The 22,518-nt window shown below is 29.8% G+C and overlaps 3 protein-coding genes across 11 annotated transcripts in view; 2 read left to right on the top strand and 1 right to left on the bottom strand.

The window, feature by feature from the left end:
* LOC140978515 (uncharacterized) overlaps positions 1–10,434 on the top strand; it is a 25,942-nt gene extending 15,508 nt beyond the window's left edge. For 2 of the 3 annotated variants that reach the window (XM_073443644.1, XM_073443643.1), the window contains one exon: positions 9,827–10,433. In XM_073443644.1, coding sequence (XP_073299745.1) covers positions 9,827–10,153 — 327 coding nt within the window. In that variant the 3' untranslated portion in view covers positions 10,154–10,433. Of the gene's footprint in view, positions 1–9,826 lie in introns of all 3 variants that reach the window. The other variant, XM_073443645.1, reaches the window with a different exon arrangement.
* Positions 10,435–15,430: 4,996 nt separating this feature from the next.
* LOC140978511 (uncharacterized) lies at positions 15,431–20,445 on the top strand. 6 transcript variants are annotated; one of them, XM_073443634.1, is made up of 13 exons: positions 15,431–15,649; positions 16,444–16,673; positions 16,968–17,044; positions 17,123–17,282; positions 17,393–17,417; positions 17,529–17,618; positions 17,822–17,993; positions 18,264–18,337; positions 18,606–18,675; positions 18,786–18,857; positions 19,334–19,470; positions 19,613–19,686; positions 20,168–20,445. In XM_073443634.1, exons 2-13 carry the CDS (start codon positions 16,445–16,447, stop codon positions 20,257–20,259), a joined length of 1,272 nt encoding a protein of 423 aa, XP_073299735.1. In that variant the 5' UTR covers positions 15,431–15,649; position 16,444; the 3' UTR covers positions 20,260–20,445. The 6 variants fall into 6 exon arrangements, with proteins under 6 accessions (XP_073299735.1, XP_073299729.1, XP_073299731.1 ...); XM_073443628.1 differs by lacking the exon at positions 15,431–15,649 and adding an exon at positions 15,663–15,859; XM_073443630.1 differs by lacking the exon at positions 15,431–15,649 and adding an exon at positions 15,896–16,316.
* On the bottom strand, positions 19,708–21,916 carry LOC140978512 (hydroxyethylthiazole kinase). Of its 2 annotated transcripts, XM_073443636.1 has the most exons (3): positions 21,401–21,916; positions 20,580–20,982; positions 19,708–19,918 (listed from the first exon to the last, which is right to left on the bottom strand). In XM_073443636.1, the coding sequence occupies exons 1-2, from the start codon at positions 21,857–21,859 to the stop codon at positions 20,593–20,595; spliced, it is 849 nt and encodes a 282-aa protein (XP_073299737.1). In that variant the 5' UTR covers positions 21,860–21,916; the 3' UTR covers positions 19,708–19,918; positions 20,580–20,592. The 2 variants fall into 2 exon arrangements, with proteins under 2 accessions (XP_073299737.1, XP_073299736.1); XM_073443635.1 differs by lacking the exon at positions 19,708–19,918 and having other exon boundaries at positions 20,486–20,982.
* Positions 21,917–22,518: the final 602 nt, after the last annotated feature.

Below are 22,518 nucleotides of genomic sequence, written 5' to 3'. Positions count from 1 at the left end.
TTTTTTTATTTAAATTGATTGAAAGTATTTGAATTTGAGTTTTTATGTGCTTGATTATATTATTTTTGTAGTATTATTTATTGTGAAATTAATAGATGGACTAAAAAAATTAGTGGATCTATGAGTCCTCTGGTGGACGACAAACATGGATAAATTGTTAAAAGAGATAATATCAAGTAGATTTTTTGTATACGATTTTGTTCTACTTAAATGATTATGCATGATTCTAAATTTTAATTGATCAGAAATTAACGTATGTTTTGTCGTTGCCAGATATATTTTGTCAGCGGTCTAATATTTTTCTTTGATTTAATGAAAAGTATGTGACTTCGTATTATATTTTTATTTCTTAAGGTTTTATTAAAGGATTTTTCATGATGATTTTGAGGCACCATTTTTTCCTTTGTGTGTTTTTTTAAAAAGTAAAATATTTACGAAACCATGACGTTAGTAAGACGCCTTCTCTTTATTTGAAAAAAATATTGAAAAATTTATAAAAATTTTGAATAATATGAGTTAGTATTTAATGTAAGAGTGATTTATGCTTTTTGTTGCTCGTATATACTTCAATTTCTTTGTTATTGTACTAAATAAATTATTTTTGAACTTTGAGTTATCATTTTTTTATGGAGGTTGTTTGTGTCATGAATTTTTTAAATTCATTTTGTTTAGTATTGTTGGCGGCAATTGATTTTTCTGATATTCTATTATTTGTCTTGTTGTTTATATGAAAATATGTATGAGAGTACACCAATCAAAGCCACATATTTTGGGTCTTATGTTCTACGAAGAGGGTAATATATGATTTCTGTTAATTATATAATTTATTGGTTCTTCATACATGTAGTTAAGAAATGAATCAAATTTTGAACAAAAAATTTATGACAAACATAGTGGATGAAAAAAACTTGTTAAAAAAAATAATGTTGCATATATGTCCCTATTTCTGTATGATATAATCCAAACACATTTTTTTAGATATTTGAAATTAGGTCTAACTAAGTGACATAAAACATATACATATATATTTAAAGGCGTATTTAAAGCAAAATATTAAGATCAAGAATGATTCATATTTAAATTTCAACGCAGCACAATGAAGAAAAAATTGAAAAATTGTATGTGTAAACCTTTAAGGGTTATATAGTTATTATGTTGCTATTTCATGGTTTGCAACATATTGATGCCATATAAAATATCAATATTTCTCAAAGAATAAAAAAAAAGAAAAAATTCTTCATTCAGAAAAAGAAATACATGAAAAAAAAATTGTGTATAATTCTCATTCTATTTTTAATGGTTTGAGAACAATTCTAAAGCTTTGTGGACACAATATATCAATTTTGTGCATTTTTAATAAATTGAGACATTGAGCCGGTTTCACTTTATTTCTTCCGATATTATATCGATAGATTTCGAGGTGGCTAAGAAGTTTTTGTCTATTTTTTTTTTAGTTAAAGTGGCTAAAAAACTAATTCATGAGATATATGATGGTAACATAGAGAACTACTCGCCAAATAAATTGAGTTAGCCGAATAGTGAAATTCAAATTGAATTATACAATATTTCATCAAATTAATTTTGTCTATTATAAGATGCTCATGAAATCTAAACAGTTGTATTATTAGATGAGATATTGAATAAGACAAATACTTTGATATATATATTTGAATGATATCTCATATACATATCTTAATTACGTTATCCGTGTCCTTCTCAAGATTTTTAAAATATAATAATTAATTTTGTATGTCGTTCCACAATATATAAAATATTATAAAACAAAATGTAAACTCCATAGAATAAAATTTGTTTTGTTTATGAGATTGAAATTATATCATCTCCATGATATGATGCACGCAATCATTGTTCCAAATCTTCTAAAAAATGACGAAAGAAATGACTTTCCTGAATTGCGTCAAATTAAACGATGACACAGTTCTAAGATATAGTCATTTGAAAAGATTTTCAAGTTTTTTTCTCACACTGATTGAGAAATAATCGTTAAAAATTTATTAAACTTATAGCTATATGTTGATAATATTTATACTAAATATATAAAAATGATATTTCAAATATCCCGATGTTTGAAGAAATTACAGCACCATTCATTGGTTATGTTGTTGAAGAATATATAGGTTATACATACTTTTAGTCACAAGTAAAAACCAATCACGACTAAAAACAACATTTATTCTTATGAGTTATAGTTGATGATTGTCAAAAACTGAAAAATCATTCAACAATAAAATAAATATTTGGAAAATAAGATTACTGGATAAAAACAATGTAGAAAACCGAAAAAACGTCCTGATAGGGAAGTAAACTACGAGCATGTCAGATCCCAGATGAAGATTTTAAATAACATAATAGATGTTTAAGACGATCATATACTTGCTGAGTATATCAAAATGGTTATATGTATATTATAACAAACTACGACAAAGAGTTGTAGAGTTATCAAAATCAACCAAGAAGTATATTGAAAAGTATGTTATGTGGATTAGATAACTTCTCCGATACATATACCGTCTATAGTCATGATTTTTGATTTTGTGGTTTGGTTTGTTGCAATTAATAAATGCTATTAGCCATATTTTAATTCATTTAAATATTATTAAAATTTCGTACTTATATTTCCAGCAATTTAGTTGCTCACGTGCAACGCACGTGCACTTTTCTAGTATACATATATGTATGTATGTATATACATATATGTATACTAGAAATAATGCACGTGCAACGCACGTGGGAAACATATGTTGAAGTAATTAGAATTTGAAACAAAATTAGTTAATTCAACAAAAATAATTATAATAGTATTATAAATTTTGACAATTCGTGTTAATTAGCATATGTAACTAATTTAAAAAAAAACATATTTTTTAATTTTAAAAAAAGATTTGGACTACTAAAATTTTTCTCATATTTTTTTATCATTTTGTTTTCTTTTGTATTTGTCATTTTCTCTCAATAATGTATATATTTTATTATAATATTCAATTATTACAATCTTTTTTTACAATCAATGATATGCAATTTTTTATTTACAATGTTGTTTAATTATTATTCTCTTTCATGTAAATTAACAATAATTTCTACTGGATGCTTTTATTTTCCTAGTCACCTTTAATTTATTAGACACTTATACTTGATAACATATAAACTACACATTAATTTATTAGACACTTATACTTGATAACATATAAACTATACTTGATAACCTATAAACCGACCGAACCGAGTCAATTCGGAAATTCGGTTTTCAAATAAAAAAAATCGATTATATCGGTTAATTCGATCAGTTCGGTTACGGTTTTCAAAATTTTGAAATCGGCTAACTGATATAATAAATATTATTGTTTATTAAATTTTTATTATTTATCAATTTTAATATATATTTTTATTTTTAATTTTAAAATTAGCCCTAATTCTAAAGAAAAATTTGTGATGTATTTGATTTAATGTTTTTATGCATTTATGTAGATTGTAGTGTTCAAAAAAATTACATATATAATTAAAATTAAATCACAATTTTTTTTAAAACTAATCGGTTAATTCGGCCACCAACCGATTTTAATTCGATTCGATTTTCATCGGTTATGAAAATTAATTTGGTCGGTTCGGTTATTGCTAAATATTTCGATTTGGTCCGATTATGACTAATTCAGTTCTGTTCGGTCGGTAACAGAACCGACCGAATGCCCACCTCTAATTATTATAACAATCTATCATCACATAAAAAGTACTCATTGATTGATTTAAATAAATATTGATTAAATGTTCTCATTTATTTGTAATTTATAATAATAATATTTTTGATAATAAATCATCTTTTTACTGACTCTTATAACATTTATTTTAATATTTCATATTAACTCATAAGTATAATTAGCACAATCAAATTACTAATGTCATATCGGTATTACCTCCAGAAAAATAATATATTTAGTTTTTCTAATTGTTTAAATATCTTAACGGGAACATTTGTGTACCCTTATCTTAAGAAAAATTCATTGCATTTTATAAAATTTGAACGGTAAATATAGCTTTATAATATACATTTAATTTGGAAACTGAATTCATTGTATGACAAACACTTCTTCTATTTCTATTTTTTTGTGTAACCCAAAAGAGTTAATATTTTTTCTCTTTTATCTTCTCCAACTCACTGGAAAAAGTTATAAAAAAATATTTATATCTAGAAAAATATTTTATTTATTGTTTTTTTGTCTATATATTTTGTTATATGTGAGCACATATTCTAATTCATTGTCTTAATTGCCATATATATTTACCATATAATTTGTGTACATTGAAGATGAATAAGTTCATTTTGTAGTTTTTTATTACATGGACTTAAGTTGATATATTAATATGTGATATACATAGATATAAGAATTTTCAAATTCAATTTATTCACAATGATTTTTCATAATTAAGGCCAACTCAAAATAATAAAAATTAGGATTCATAATTATTTTAAATATGATATAAAAATAATACGTGGAAATTTTTTTTGACATTTTAGTTGCAAAATACAGTAATAAATGCATGTAGGTGCATTATTTCATTGTAGCAATTATAACTTTATTTAATTAATATCTTACTTCTCACTCAGAGATCAAAATTTGTTTATTTCTTATTTTGATTATCGACAAATCCAATATTTCTTTTAAATATTTTGCTAATAATATTTACATGAGTTTTATTGTATATTTATCCAATTTGAAAGGTATAAATTATAATTCAATATATAATAATATTTGAAAACTGTAGAATGCTTCTAAATTTAAAAATCGAGTAACATGTAAGGGATCAATTCAAAACTAAAAGTTGATGCAACATTTTTCTTCTAGCTTTACAATCGAATAATATAGGATCGAGCGTTTGTCGCTTTACTAAAAGCTATAACTGATGATAACTATGCAAGTCAAATCTTTAAATCATACAACAGCTCAAGCGCCTACCCATAGTGGACAATTATTGTACCAAACAATCTATCTCCTAATAATTGCACCAATTGCAATCAATGAAAATCAAAGTCGTGATCTTGGTTCTGATACCAATTGTAGGCTCAAGCGTTTATTGTTTTATCAAAACCTATAGATTATGGCAACAATGCAAATCAAATATTTTAAATAGTACAACAGTTCAAGCACAATATTTCAATTACTCTATCCAACATGATCAATTATTGTACCCAACAATAATTTTATGCACATAACTTTTTACCATATCATATAAATTTATAAGACATTTGAGTAGAATATATAGTACTTGATATTCTACATAAGTAGTAGAGGAAAAAATTATTTTTCATTTATTTGAAAATTATTATTTTAAAATAAAAGAAAAATCTGAAAAATTGAAAAAATCACGAAACCCAAATTGAAAGTTGAATTAATACATTCATATTCATCATTAAATTTTACTATTTAATTTTAATATATTTAACATGTTTATCTACTAAAAATATTGAAAGAATTGTTTATACAATTTAATAAAAAAGTCAAAGTACATCATTTTCTGATTCCGAATAACGATCACATTATTATTACGTTACAATGATAAATAAATTATTTATTTTTAGTTTATCATCATAGTCTTTATTTCAATAAACACATTTTCGAATGTAGGATGTTAAATTAAATATTGACATTAGATAATTATAGTATTAATTCTAACATTCTTTTTTTATTCTTCTCAATACATTATTTTTCCTATCTTCAAATATATTAATCTATTTATTATTGTATACAAAGTATAATAATTATTTGGTTAATTGATCACATTTAAGATTAGATGTTTGGAAAAAATTCTAATATATCTTTAAAGACCAATAGATGATGAAAAATTAAGAAAATGTAGAACACTACAGTACATAAACTTTCGCTTTGTACAGTGACAAAAGATAAGGTGAGACCAAGTGAGATACTTATATATATGAGTCTCATTCAACTTAGTCCATTATAATATTTTTATTAACCGACTTTGTCCTTCGTTTTTACTTCACTAACTTTGCAGTGTGACTCATTCAAGCATTAACTTTTTATTTTTTTAGTACATAGTGGCCTCCACTCTCACCGACTTCAATCTTTAGAAGTCGGTATTAGTAGTTTATATGTAATAGACAATTATTTAATTTTTATTTTCTGTCTTTTGATTAATTGTGTAATTTTTTATGTTCTACCTAATTCATTTTTAGAATTTTTATAATCATGATTAGAAGTGTTGCACGCATACAATATAAAATTAATATATTTTAAAATGTTAATATTGAAGTGTCGAATAAATGTATTAAATCATTATTTAAGAACTTTTAGAAAAACAATATACATCATAATTCAGATTTAAAGATTAACATACAAATAAAGAATTGCGATGAATATCTTATAAAATAAATTGTGTTATCTCAAAAAGATTAAATATGATTATTGTAAATGAATTTTTCTTAATTAATTAGAAAATTTTCAACAAATGCGCTTAATTAATTAGAATGTTTTTAATACAGTGTGTTGATAAATGTTTTTCATATGAGTTAGTGATTGAGTATTTATGAACATTTAAAAAAATGTGTCTTTAGTTATAGTAACGGTGTCTTATAATTTAAAATATTAAATAAAACAAATTATCAAGGTAAAAAATTAATTAGGAAATTCAAGAAAATGTGATTACTCAATTAGTTTAATTGACACGCTTTTTAATTTGTGATTTAATAGATGTTAAATTCACAATCACTGAGTTTGACAAGAATTCTTGTAGAATAAAATACAATTATAATACATTACTTGATTGTATATATAATAAAATTTCGTATATTTCATTTGATTTATTTCATTTATAAGGTTGAAATTTTATATATTATGATATAAGATTTGTTATACATCTTAACATCGATAAATTCACTAAAAATTTATATATTAATTTTCGCTACCATATAATTCTGGTTTCGCTTTGTATATTCGTTTGTTTGAATTTATTATTCCTAATTTTACCATGACTCAAATATGTCAAACATGAAAGTGAATATTAATTTAAAGAGATGATAATATTTATATATTGTAATAAACATGTTTACCACTCACAATACTGATAAAACTAATTTAAAAATAATATGTTGACGAACATATTGTCAGGAATCCAAAAATACAATTCAAATGTCAACTTTGACACTTAATTTTGAGTGACTGCCAGAATATCTCAACAACCCACAATTTTTGGACAAGATAGTAACATCACAATTTTGAAATCAAACTGATATTTTTTATTTTATATCAAGAATTCATGATCGAAAATTGATAATATTATATATATAGATATTTAATATAAACTCGTGCGAGCTCATTTAGGCTCACATTTAAATGAGACAACAAAATTTCAACCCAACTCACATAAATTGTTTGGCGGTGCAGGCCAAAACGACATACCCAACCCAAATTGACAGCTCAAATCACAACGATCTTTTATCGTGTTTTATTTATTTAAATAATTTATAAATATAAACCGCAAAAAAATTTCGGTTGCAAAAAACTTTAATTTAAACACATAAATTCTAACAAACTGTCACATGAGAAAATGAAAAAAAAATAATAAGATTCCAAAGAAAATTTACAATTCGATAATTAGTTATTTCTAAAATTTAATTTACATAATGAAAAGATAAATAAAAAATCTAAATCATTGGATTAAAAATAACATAGTATAATGTGAGTAGGCATAAAAAAAAATCAAATACTAATTTATATAATGAAAAGATATCATTGAATAAAAATAGAATATTATAATGTGGGTAACATATTAATAATCATACATATTTAAAATATGAATGAAGATAATAAAAAGACACATTTAAAATAAGCAATTAATGTAAAACAAACAATTAATAAGGAGAGAAATGGAAATTCACATATAAAGTCATTGGATTAAAAATAACATAGTATAATGTGAGTATGCATAAAAAAAATCAAATACTAATTTATATAATGAAAAGATATCATTGAATAAAAATAGAATATTATAATGTGGGTAACATATTAATAATCATACATATTTAAAATATGAATGAAGATNTATGTATACATATACATATGTATACATATATATATATGTATATGTTCTCTTTGAATAATGTATGTTGAGTTGGTTATATTTTAGTTGAAACATTTGTGAGAAGGGCAATTGACTCAATTTCTAAGTTAGGGTCGCTTCAGCTGATATAAGAAGTTAGAATCCTCTTTACTGCTCTTAAACCAAATTATAAGTGTAACTTCTATCTCAGAATCAATTCGTAATTACAGAATTCCCTTTTCCCAATCTCATTTATTGTGATTGGTTTTCTTCAGTTGTCAATAGAAGCTTACACATTAGTGTATGGCAACACCTCTGTATTCCAAGCTGGTGATGTTCTTTCCTGTGTTGATTCTGAACAAAACTGTGAATCCATGATGTTCAAGTGAAAAAAATTGAACAATCCCAGTAGGTGTAAAATGCTGGGGAAAAAATATTAGAAAGAGATGAACATGTTAGATTGAATCCTTCCCCTTTACTGGGCATTTGTCGATCAAACATTCCATGGTACCTAATTAGTGTAATTTCTCAAGCTCAAAGTAGAAAAGGTTGCTTGATTCACAAAATACTTTGAAGTTAAAAAAGATGAGATTCTGAAATTCTTTTGCATGCTACAGTTAAAGCTCCAAATATGAAGACGCTGGTGCATTTTCCCTGTCTATTATCACCGTATCGTCAACCCAGAAAACCCCAATGTTGCTTACTTTATACAAAGTGGTTTCCTAGTCTTTGTTTCTGTTTATCCATCATAGACGGTGTGCACTTAGATTCAATTTTCTCGGTACTTGTAACAGTACCCAATGGAGCTTTCCCGCTAAGGCCACCTTGAGATCATGGCATACTTGGTCCATATATTGATGAAGGGGAAGAATGATTAGCCAATGTTCTGTTCTTAGAACATTAGAAATATATAGGACATCCCTCCTCCACGTTTCTTGCTTCTCTACCAAAGCCTAGAGGTGATGGCACTATTGATTGTTCATATATTGATCGAATGGGATGAATTTTTAAGCAAGATTGGGATAAAATAATAGAAATATAAGTGAAATCATCTGCTTTTATTGCTTTTCTGCCAAAACTTAGCTGTGATGGCTTAATTGGTCGTACATTGGTCAAAGGGAAGAATGTTTAGCCAATATTTGGATAGAGTATTTGAAATATAAACTAAATCCTCTCTTTTTTCAATTTTCTACAGTCATGTAGCACTCAGTGGTACAGCTGTATGTTTCTTGATCTTCCGTGGATATTTTGTTGTCTCAGACAGGTCATATTCAAATTGGCACAATTGATAGTAGTTTATGTATTATTGATAAGGGCACTTTCCGTGAGCATCTTCGAACTCTCAAGGAAAAAATGAGTATTTCGTTGTCCTCGCCATAGTAAGGACACCTGATCGACCTTAATTTGCTGAATTACTGCGGTTAGCCCGGCATCTATATGGTTTAGGATTTACGCCTTGAAAATAGGCTACTCAATATTTGGTGCAAAAAGGGTAAACATGCTGCGCTTTCAGATACACGTTGCTATCATATCTTGATAAATATCATCCTAAAGGAAGAAAGAATCCTTTCACTGATTTTTTTTCACATTGGCATCCTCAAGCTTTTAATAAAGAGAGGATAACAGATTAACTTTTTCCATTTGAAACGGCATACTAGAATTATGGGCATAATTCCTACTTGAAAATAAAGTTTATTCATGGTGAATTAAGTTCTTACAGGGAATTTATCTGACAAAGTCTTTCCATCTCCCGCAGGAGGCTCCCAGTTACTGGCGAAACCTCGACCCCTACTGGCGAGGCACAGGAACTATGATGCGGCGGTACTTCCACCCTGATGGCAGCATAACCGCGGATCCTGATGACCCGGTGTGGGGAGGCCACGAATCTTGCTACACTGTTGTCACGGGTTTACATGACGATGGGCGGATAAGGGAACACTATGTAAGAGTAAATAGATGGCCCCAAATGTCTGTGAGGAGAAAAGAGGACTGGAGCTGGGAAATATCCAACCATTTACACTGCTACACCAGTGTCCCTGATGCTGATAAGCATGGCACAGGCCCTTTCTTTCCTCTGATCTGATGAAACAGATATTCCATGAGAATCTACTTTTCACCAGTTTCTGCTTGTTTTCTTGAATTTTCCTCCATGTGCATGCCGAGGAAGAATTGTGAATCCTTTTTTCTTTTCTTTTTTTGGACGACACAGGAAACCCCCTCCCCCCAAACCATCCTGATGGACAATCTGTCGTGGTCAATGCTTGTATGTTCCACCTTCTATTGCTAGTCTTTGGAACTTGGTGGAAAAATCATCTGGATTCTGTATTCTTGTAGTAGGTTCTGTTTTGTAGAATTCTTTAAGAAGAGAATTTAGTTTTATTAGCCCATTCAAAATCTTTATTTATTTTTAAAAATAGTCTCACTTGCTTAAATTTTATAATATAGTCATACATTATTTATATATCTTAAAATTCCCTTATTTTTACGCTTTTCTCTATCTGAATTTATCACTGCAACTTAGTATAAATAAATTTAATAAAAAATTTTCACTCTATATATTTTATTTTTGGACTTTACATGCAATATTTTTTTAACAATCATAAAAATTGGTAAATTTACTATAATAATGAAATTGATATATAGTTTAAGTTTGTGACAGTTTGATTTTAATTTGACAAATATTTATTTATATTAGTAGTAGCACATTAATAACTAATTAGTGTATTGTATGAATTGGTATGATATATGGTCAATTTAATATAAAAACAGTAAATTATTTATTAATAATGATGATGATGATGATGATGATGATGAGCTATCACTACTATTTCTTATTGTTTATCATTTTATTAATTTTTATTGAAATGTATTTTTATAATTTATTTTCAATTTAAAATTTTGAAAAGAAAAACAAAGTCTGATTCCGCACTAACTATTTCATATTGTAAAATGGGAATTGTTCTTAATATATTATTTATTTTTTTGAAAAACGACAGTTAATCTTTTATTTGGCTATTTACTTTGATGGAAAATTTCTAATTCTATTTTTAATATATATAATTTCAAATTTTAATAATAATCTTAAATTAATCTATTTTTAATATATATAATTTCAAATTTTAATAATAATCTTAAATTAATAAGAGTCTTATGTCCATATAAAAAGGTTTCAAATGAAAAAAAAAAGGCGTCATGTTTGGAACTTGAGACTATTTTTAAAAGTTGAAAGGCCAAATTTCAATTTGGAGAAGGCATTTTAAAAAAATCCAAAGGTTTGACGATGTTATGAAAAAGAAGCTGATTTTTGTTAACGAAAATTGGACAAGTGTTGGATTTGGATTGTGTTTCTTGACTTTGAAAGACAAGTGGCGCTGTGTACTAAATACTGATTTTTAGAAAAGTCAAATCGGGTCCAGTGGCACGTTCATACGCTATATAAATTTTATTTTAATTTTCTTTTTTACTTAAAAATTATTTCGAATATTTTTTACCATAAGATTAATTTTGTATAGTGATTTTCTGAAAGAATATTGTGATGTCAATTCACATTAATATAATTCATGGTGACTGTTACTCAAAAGTTAAAAAATCTAATAATTAAACCTACAATCAAACCATTATAAACAATAATTAATTTTAAAGAGATTTTTGAAATCAGAAATCATATATATAATCTCAGATTGTTGACCTTAATTTTCTTTCGTAATTTTTCAGTACATTTCAAAACAAAATCCATACTAGTGACATTTGGATTTTGTTAAAATTTAATGAAATCAATGACATAATAGGTTGATTTTTTACCAATTAGTTCCATGAGATTGAAAATTCGTATAAATATAACAGTTTGATGTCTAATTTTCAAAAAAAAAAAATGTTGAAATGATCATGAATTTCAAATTACAATTTTATATTGTACAATATATCATAAGTGACAAAAAACAATCTACAAAAGAAGTCTACGATTTTCTCAGTGATTGCAACATTAATTATCTACATTACATGCATTACATATCAAATAAATTACTTAAAGTAGATTATATTGTCACACAAGCTATAAAAGGTGGAATAGTTACAGAAAAAATTAAAATAAAATTTGCATTAAAAATGACAAAGGACCTAGTTCCTTTACTCTTGATTATGCAATTATTTTTCTTTCTCCCCTTGATCAATGCATCAATATTCACGAATCCTAAATACCATGTCAATGTTCTCAATGATATCCTACCTGAAAATTCCTCAAAATTCGATGTTCATTGTGCATCAAGAGATGATGAAATCGGACATTTTACGCTCTATCATTCACAATACATTCAATGGAAATTTCGGGTGAATTATTGGAGTACGACTCTATTCTTCTGTCATTTTTGGTGGGGTCAATATCATAGATCTTTTGAAGTGTTTAATGCTAAATGGAAAAATTTATGCAAATCCGAAGGCTCGGGTAAACCAAATTTGTGCCATTGGGTTGTTAAAAATGATGGGTTTTATTTTACAAAAAAAGAGAATTATAGCCCTCCCGACTTGGAAAGGAAGTATGCTTGGGAATCTTGATATTTTACTATGCATTAAAAAAAAAGCGTGCCGTTAGATGAATTATAGTTCTACTTTCTAATTTTTTTTTTAAAAAAAAATGTGTACTGATATATTCTAATACAATATTGTGACATGATTTTTTTTTCTTTGGGAATATATATAAATTCACATATATATATATGGAGAATAACAACGTAATTAGACAATAAATATCAGAAATACACAATTACTAAAACAAGAGGATTCCAAGACTTGTTTCGTAGCATAAATAGTAATTACGAGATACTGGCATAAATTTTATTTAATATTTTGAGAGAGTTTTCTGTTAAATATATCACTGTAATAATAAAATATACTAAATGGCATTTGTTGAGGTAAAATAGGAAAAAATATCTCTACGTACCATTTGCAAATTAATTGGGTAATTATGGGTTCTTGGCAAGTTTTCAGCTATAAAAACATCTCATCGATCGTCCTATACTAAATTGAATCATCAAATTATTTACAAAATGAACAGATATTTTACCTGTTTTTTAACCATATTTATCGTGAAACTCTTTGCGCACGGTGTATCCACAAGTGTGAAGAGTATCGGGTTTCTTCAAAGTTATGAAGTTCATATCATTAGACGATTTACAAATGATTCGGATGAGTTAGTCGTCCGGTGCGAGTCCAAAGACGATGATCTTGGAGAACATTATTTGGATACGGGTGATGATTTTCATTGGAGATTTAGGGTCAATTTCTTCAAGTCCACCCTCTTTTTCTGCCACGTGAAATGGGGTGAATTGGAACAAAGATTCAATGCTTTTGACACTGATTATATAAGTTTCAAGTGTGAAGAAACTTCCAAGTGTTTTTGGTCATTGAGTGAAGAAGGAATTTATTTTAGTTGTGACGATGAAAATTATGTGAAATTGTTTGGGTGGTCATGATTTAATTTAAATGTGGGTTCGAAATTTGAGGATCGTCCAATTATTTTACGTCCACCCTAAATCATTATCGGTCCAAGATATTAACCAAATCCAAATCAATATCCATTCGAGCTTGTCCAAGATGTTAGGGGTCCAATTATAATAGTTGGAGTTGATAAAAATCAGTAGGGGAAATTATAAAATCATCTTTTATTATTTTGTTATTTTATCGATTAATTTACAGTTTTAGTCTACTAATTTATTTGTTTTTTTCTCTTTTTTTGCAATTTTATTTTATTTTATTTTTCATTGGAGCATGTCAATATACGTTTGTCACATTAAAATTTTCCGAAGAAAAATTATTAAAATAAAAAAATACAAATTAATATATTATAATCGTAATTTGATCGACAACATGACTAACATGAAAAATATTCAAGATAAAAAATATAATTTTCTCATAATATCTCTCTTTTGGGCCAAAAAATAATAAACAAACTCATCGCCTCAAATAACATCGGTACTGATAATAACATCAGAGACACAATCTATAAATGTCTCGATAACTTGCAAAGAATGTTGCCTGACATCCACCAAATCCAATTCCTGATCTACATAATCTTCCCATTGCAAATCACACAAAAACTGTTGTGAGACAGTATCACAGATCAATTTCGTGGGTCGAGTCTCTTATTTGGCCATCCATGAAAGAGTATTACCTTTTATGCTAAGAGTATTACTTTTTATTGTGAATATCGATAGGATTGACCCATCTCAGAGATAAAAATTCGTGAGACCGTCTCACAAGAGACTTACTCTCCAAATTAAGCCACAGTTTGTTTACTTACTCAAAGAAAACACACCAAAAACCCAATAATACAACACCTAACCATTTCCCATACTACATGCAATCTTATCATGTGTAAGCTAGCTAGCTAGCAAAGTTCACGCGTTAGCAAAAAAAAAAGTAGTGTGAAGACAAAATCAAGGGTGTAAATACAGCTAGAGGAGAACAGCTCAAAGTAGTGTGTGGCTCCATCCATTATAATTTGGTCAAAGAAGGAATGGCTCCTTTAGCCAACCTCTACTTTTGGAAGCATATATACATGAAGATATATTTTGAGGAAATTTGTTAAAATTATATTGATCCTTAAAGTATCTCCAAATTCAAGTTATTTGCACCTTAAAATGAATTTTTTTAGTTAGTGGCTGTTGTCTTAATGAAAAAATATAAAAGTGATTCATCTTCATTTGTATCAAATTAATCTTAATTAGTTCGGTTAACTCAAATTGTATGACTTTAACTCATAAAAAATTAACAAATATATTACATTTTAATTAATTATTAATGATCACTTCTGCTGTTAATTAAGCAGTAATCAAACGTTATGGGCAAATAACCTCGAGCACCTCCCAATCCCCCAACGGTCAGTAATGAAATAATCATGCATTTTATTGAAAGAAATTTAAAAAACATCAAATATAATATTGTCATAAAATTAATTAACATATTTGTTTAAGGACAAAGGTCAACCTAATTGGCTCCAATTCAACCTATCTTGTCTTATTTTATTTGTCCATATTGCTCTAACCTTCGATTCTTCAAAGACACTCTAAAATTATTCTTCAATTCTACCAAAAAAAAAAAATTCAGTAAAAATTATAATTATGTGATATTCTCGATTTGTTTATCAAACTCCACAGTGAGTCATGAGCTAGCTAGGTTTCAATTTATTTTAGAATCTAATTATATATACATGTATAATTCTATGTATATTTGTAATTATATATAACAAGAAAAGGTAATCAAGAAAAAGTGACTTAGATTAGCTAGCCATGATTACTTTTTTAACGTGCTCATGAAGCTTTTATCATATATATATATATTTTTAATTAGTTGAAAATAAATAAAGTTGTGACCAAAGGGGGTTGTTAAATAAGTTCTCTAATCTTTTCTTGTAGTGATAATCATGGCAAATACTATTTAAATTATTAAAATTAAAGGGCTGGTTTTTCATGCTGAGTTAAGTGAGTGTGTCTGTGATTTTCTTTCCATTTGCAGTGAGAGTAGTCAATATAATTGAAGCATTTTCAGAGCCAATTAACAAAGAGAAAGGTCAGCAATATTTTTGGTGAGCCCATTTAATGTATACTTGAAGTTGCCATTTCTTATGCTCCATTGGGAAGTTTCCATTTGAACATCAACAAAATTATGTGTGCTTCTTCTTTAACAATTTAGACTATAGTAGACAGTAGTTGGTTGCTTTTTCATTGAAAAACAGTGCACAAGTTATTTCACATTGTCGAGTTTTGAAACTCTTGACAAAGGGTTTAATGTTCTTGTAAGTTACTCTTCAAGGCTCCCTTTCTACAATCCTTCTTTTGTTACTTTTCACATGGGAAATGGATTTCTTTTTAAATTTAATGATTTTTGGATATTATGTACAAAATTTTTTAAAAAAAATTCATTTGAGATTAGTACTGTTGCACCAATGATTTTGTTGTGACGAAGCAACCTATTCTTTGCTTGACAATAACTTGTCTTTTGACATATATGCTTTTCTTGCTGGATACTTGGTTAGGTAGATGAAGGAAACCTGACTTTCTTTCCTGGGCAATTCATTTTCACATTACTGCTCTAATTGGATCGTAATCGTCAAATTTCTTGGATTTGACAGCTAAAATCTTTTTCCCAAATATAACTATGTAAGGTAAAAAAAATGGGTCACACAATATACACCTCAAGATTTATGGAAAGTGGTTTCACTTAGCTTATTAAGAAGTTGGTTCAAGTCCCTGGTAAGTCGAGCGGAACTTTTACAAGAATGTGAGTACGTATAACTATATTGAATTTTCCTAAAAATAGGTGAGTGTGTGTACATGTATAGGTGAATGTTTTGTGAGAGTGCATATTTTTTATCCTCAGGATGGGTGAAATTGGTGGAAATGTTGAGCAACCAATGGCAGAAATCTCATCAAATAACAGAGAATTTGTAGATTATCATCAAACATCAATGGAGAAGAAAGTGCAATTTGCAGACATGAAGAAGAAATCTCTGCGCGCCCGTTATGCCTACGGAGTCATTTTTTTGTTGACGAATGTCATCGCTTGGCTTTTTCGAGACTATGGCGAAAGGATTTTGCCTATGTTGCCCTGTAAGTTTTGATTGGTTATTGCTAAGGAAACTTTTTAAAAGATTTTGTGATGAAACTTATGTTTGTGCAACATGATGCAACGTTCCTTTGTGCTGCTCAGCCAAATCATGTAACTTGCCCAAAAATACTCGCTCCATGAGAAAAATGGCCGTATTGAAAGAGAACTAACATATTGATCCTCTTCTATCTTGAAAAACATGCATCATGACCTTACATTTCAAGAACTTACATCTAAACTTTCATCGAATAAATTTCATTTTTCGGGGACGCCACATCTAATATTATCTGATACAGATTCCAGAGCATGTGGTGCAGAGGAAAAAGATTGTTTCCATACAATGGGAGTGCTTCGTGTGAGCTTAGGATGTTTCGTATCCTTCTTTGTAATGGCGCCGTGATAATGCTAATAAAATCGATAGAAGTAATGTTTTTCTTGACATATGATTTAGATATTCTTCTTTGTCATGTTCGTTACAACATGTAACACCAAGAAACTGAACCAAGTTCGCAATTCTTGGCATTCGGGATGGTGGGCTCTTAAGTCCGTTCTCTTGATTATTGCTTTCGTTATTCCATTTTTCATCCCCTCAGATTATATTCAAATATACGGTATGTTTTCGTCATATTAAGATCGAGAGTGCTTGGAGTTATGATATCAATACTTTTTTTTTTCACTCGTTTTAATGTCATAAAAATAAGGTCAGATCTGTATTTTGCAGGTGAAATTTCTCGTGTCGGTGCAGGGTAATATTGTAGTTCTTTTTCTTTTTCATTATTTAACATGAAAATTCAATTAATAATTTATTGGCTTTAAATTTTGAAAAAAAAAATAGAATTGAACTTGACATGTTGCAGGATTTTCCTGATTCTCCAGCTCATAAGTGTAATTGAGTTTATTACTTGGTGGAATAATTACTGGATGTCCGATGACACGAAGAAATCAAGGTTGCTACCACCTTCACTTTTACTAGATAGATAAAGAAAAAAAATAAAGTTATATTTCACATTTTCTACTAATTTGTATATTATATTGACCACTGTCGAGTGACAATGGAACCCAAACGTCGAAGAAACTTGCAGAAATTTTGGGGCAAAAAGAATTAAGAACGCCATTCAATGATATTTTTCTTAAAATGTAAATACTGCAGCTGTTCCATTGGGCTATTCATGTCAACAATCTTCTATATTGCTTCTGTTGGTGGCATTGTGGTGATGTATGTATTTTATGCCTCCAAAACTTCCTGTTCTCTCAACATATTTTTCATCTCTTGGACCGCGGTTCTTCTTATCGTGATGATGGTTATATCACTGCATTCTAAGGTACATTTTTTTCACAAAATTTACCATCAAAGATCACTAATATTCTCGAAATGTTTCAAGAATTTAGCCCAAATGGGCAACCTGGATTCTACAATCTTGATTAAGACCACAAACTCAGTAAACCTCAAAGACGTGAAACTTGAATATTGTTTAGAACTTACAAATCTAGTTTTCAGAAAAGAAAACAACTGGCTTTTACCCATCTTCCTGATTGATCAGCTCTCAGTATTCCGAATCTTACTCAACAACTGTTTGACATGTTTAAGACAGGTGAATAGAGGACTTCTGTCTTCAGGGATTATGGCGTCTTATATTGTGTTCCTCTGCTGGACTGCCATCAGAAGGTGACTATCGTAAAATTCGCATTTTTCAAGGCCAGAGCTACTCTCCTAATTTCAGATCAATAATAAACTCACTGACATAATGAAACTCACCATTACTCCTGCCACCACACACACACCACATCTGTGTTGCGTTCAACCATTGTTATCGGTATGCATGCTAAAAAGGATAACTTTTATTTATAAATGCTTAAAGGTAATAGAAGCATGAAGTTTCGTGATTTACCATAACCACCATGCCATTTACACTCCTAACCTTTTTTTTTTACAGCGAGCCCACCAGTGAAAAATGCAGCCATCAAAAGCAAGAAACTGGACATGGTGGTTGGTCTACTATAGTGGTAAGAATTCACGTTCACTTCAGTCTATTTCCTTTTTCACCCCGAAATTTTTCTTTCAAAATACTCGATCAAGATATTTTAAATGTCTCTGTTTCTGCTGCTGCTTCCAGGGATTTGTCATTGCTATATGCGCAATTGTAATCGCAACCTTTTCAACAGGGATAGACTCAAAAACGTTTCAGGTGATTTAAGCTTCAAACAACAAAAGTACATTAACAAGAAAATATATGTGCGAAATTCTACCTAGTTTCTCATAAATGTTGAGTCATGTCCAAGTGTTGACATCTACATTTACTATAGAGATACGATCTTCTCATCCGATAGTCGGATCGATTACTTCCTTCTCGAGCGACTGATTTGCTTCAAGAAGCCGAAGGGAAGAAAGAAAAGATTGAGAAGGAAATTGAACGAGAATACGGAGACAGGAGAGGGAAAATATTTTTATGTTTTTTTTGGTTCTCCGTTATTTCTATAAAGCATTACTAAATATTCTCACAAGTATTGACGTCTAATTGCCTAAACATTACTAACTAAAATTCCTTACCATGTAGTTTACCACAAAATTTGAGGGGGAAATGAGTGTTCGGAAGAAATTTGAAAGATTATGCATACATTTTCCTCTTGTAACGTTGTTATGGGTTTGTTTCGTTTTTTTCAGTTTCGTAGAGATGAAGTACAGTTACAAGAAGATGATATCCGATATCACTACGGATTCTTTCACCTCGTATTTTCTTTGGGAGCAATGTACTTTGGGATGCTATTCATCAGTTGGAACTTAAGCAGCTTAACAAGAAAGTAAGCCGCTCACAAATTGGTGTATTTTTGTATAGATTAAAGATTTTTTAAAAAAAATGAAAAAGGCGGACAAATCGACTCACTTCTCACTGATTCTGCTCATTTCATACCTAATATTTGCTAATTTTCATTGTAATTTCAGATGGAGCATCGATGTGGGATGGGCTAGTACATGGGTGAAGATTGTAAATGAATGGTTTGCAGCCACAATATACAGTGAGTAGCTATGCCTATTTTCCAGAGGGTTTCTTTTAATTAAAAAGGAAAAAAGAAAATAAAAGGAAAAGGGATCGAATCCTTTTACATGTAAATCGAACTCACGACAAAATGATAGCCACAGGAATCAAGTTTTTTTGTTTCCTTCATCAAACCATGATACCCACGCTGTAAGCACCCATGAAACACCCAAAAGTACTAAAAGATAATCGGGTGATGGAATTAGAAAAGTCTGATACAGAACTGAAGAAACCTTTAGCAAGCAAAGATAGTGTTAAACATGAAAAATGACTTTACCAGACTATAGACAAAGAGACATTATTACCATGACGTTTGATTTATCATAAAAAATATATTTTCAAGCTTTTCTATGAAAAACCATATTAAACTAAGTACTAATTACAGTTCACCCCAGCAGCTCAGCATTTATATATTGATTATGAAATCTCTGGTTTTACAATTAATCATTACCATCATACAGTGTGGAAGTTGATTTTCCCTGTCTTGAGACAACCTAAAGTCATGAGTCGTGAAGATGCTATGGAGGAAGCGGACAAGTCTATCGCAGCATGATTTTGTTCTCCTATGCACAACACAGTGTAATTGTGTTGTTACCATGTATCATGCAAATCTTTTACGACACTTTGTTAGAAGAGAGCTTTTGACCAATAGAGAGAACAATACAACAGAGGATGATGCACAAAGTGTTGTAATAGATTTGAAACGACTAAATACATAGCCTATTCTTTATTTCTTGTATCCTTTAGGTGAACCAGATATCAATTTCCATATTTCAACATTGAAAGTGAAGATAATATTTTTCTATAAACCAACACCATGGTCAAGAAAATTTTACACATGCCCAATTGAAATATTTGAGAACAAAAACATACCAAATATGCGATTTCACATACTTTCAATGTTTACTCGTTGAAGCAATGTAGCTTGGTCAAGCCAATACAATGCATCGATCAAGTGCATTCGTAAAGAAGCTGGACCTTTAGCCAGATTCATGCCTATCTCACTGGCAACCCCAAATACAGAAAGTGCAGATGCCGTGGCTTCAAATGGCCGTGATGGGTCGATTGCTACAAAAGCAGCAATTAGCGCAGTGACAGAACACCCTGTTCCCGTAATCTTTTGCAACATTGAAACCCCGTTTTTAGCACCAACTACCCGATGACCATCTGTAATGAAGTCAACGGCCCCTGATATAGCAACTATACTTCCACTACTTTTAGCCAGGGATTTTGCTGCCTCCACAGCATCTAATGATTCGTGTGTGCTGTCCACGCCCTATGAAAAAATAAGAAAAATGAAAGGTTGGATAGGCAGTTAACCTAAGGGAGCGGGAGAAAACTAAAAGTAAAAAAATAAATAACATACGAAGCGGAGAAAATCACGTGTTTATCCTATTTGTAAATTAAAAATTCCATTCGTTCATAAAAAAATCAAGAAGTATCAGCACTGGAACATCAACAATCAAGCTACACATTTTCTCTTAGATACTACTAGTCCTCAAATGACATGAAAATCAAGCTCGATTACAAGTTGAAATTTCTTGCACTCGCTTGCTGTTTTTGATTTAGTGATCAGTATAGATGCATTTAGGCTTGAACTCGTGTAAATCGATCGAATGGTCAATTATTTTAGCGCAAAAATAAATAACAAAATCTAACACCAAAGACTTGAAAACCAAAAAATTTGATCATACCTTAGAAGTATCATCCAGGGAGCCTTTAAAAAGAGACATAATCTCAGATCCATTCCCCCTGATCACAGTAGGCCTCATCTTCAACAGCTCCAAACAAGTACTCAACCGGAAACCAGAGGCTCCGGCAGCCACGGGGTCCAACACCCAAGGCCTACCGCTGTCATGCGCCAGCATGGCCGCAAGCTTCATCGCCGGTATCCAGCCCGGCGTGAGCGTTCCGACGTTAATGTATAGCGCGTGGGTCTTCGGGGCGAAGTCTGGGATCTCTTCGATAGAGTGTATCATTGCCGGAGAAGCCCCGGCAGAGATGAGAAGGTTTGCGACGAAATCCACGGAGACGAAGTTGGTGATACACTGGATTAGCGGAGATGTTTCGCGTACGGATTTCAGGTGGGCCCATGCTTGTGGGGCCCAATTATCCCCGATATTTTTTGGATCTTCTTCGATTTGGTCAGCCATTTTTGTGTTGTCTCGGTATCTATGTAAATATCGAAAATTTGAATTGGACGCGAGACAAAGAAGATAACACGACAATGTCTGTGTCTGTATAGTGTACAAGGGATGTCCAAATTTGACGGCAAATTTAGGGAAAAGGGAATGAATCGTAACTTATTTAAAAAAGGATTCACAAGTTAATTTATAAAAATGTCTTTTTGTTTAAGTGTAAATATACCATTAACTTAAATTATTAACATTAAATCTATCTCATTCAGTCGACTTCAAACTAGGTTTTTCTTCCGTCGATCTCCTTTCATTTCCTTTCCGACGACGATTCTCAATGCAAATCGTCTTTTTCTTCCCATCAATTCTCGATACAGATCCTTCCAATCTAAGTAAATTCAATCGAACAAATGATTGAAAAAAACCTGATAATATTAACGTTTATTTCGATTTATTGGTTCTGTTTCTTCGACTCGTTTGAAGAAGAAAGAGTCAACGGGCAAGCCGTAGACCAAAATTTTGATCTACCCAACATTTTATTTGAGTCGACCAAGATTTGTTCTTGATCGACCAAAATATTGGGTCGACCAAGAGCTGAGGTTGAAGCTTGGTCGACCAAAAGCCGACCAAGAGCTTGGTCGACCAAAAATATTTGGTCGACCAAAGAGCTTGGTCTA

Source organism: Primulina huaijiensis, chromosome 6 (genome assembly GCF_012295235.1).
Source record: "Primulina huaijiensis isolate GDHJ02 chromosome 6, ASM1229523v2, whole genome shotgun sequence".
NCBI classification, from domain to species: Eukaryota; Viridiplantae; Streptophyta; class Magnoliopsida; order Lamiales; family Gesneriaceae; genus Primulina; species Primulina huaijiensis.
This window is presented reverse-complemented; position numbering and strand designations above follow the sequence as displayed.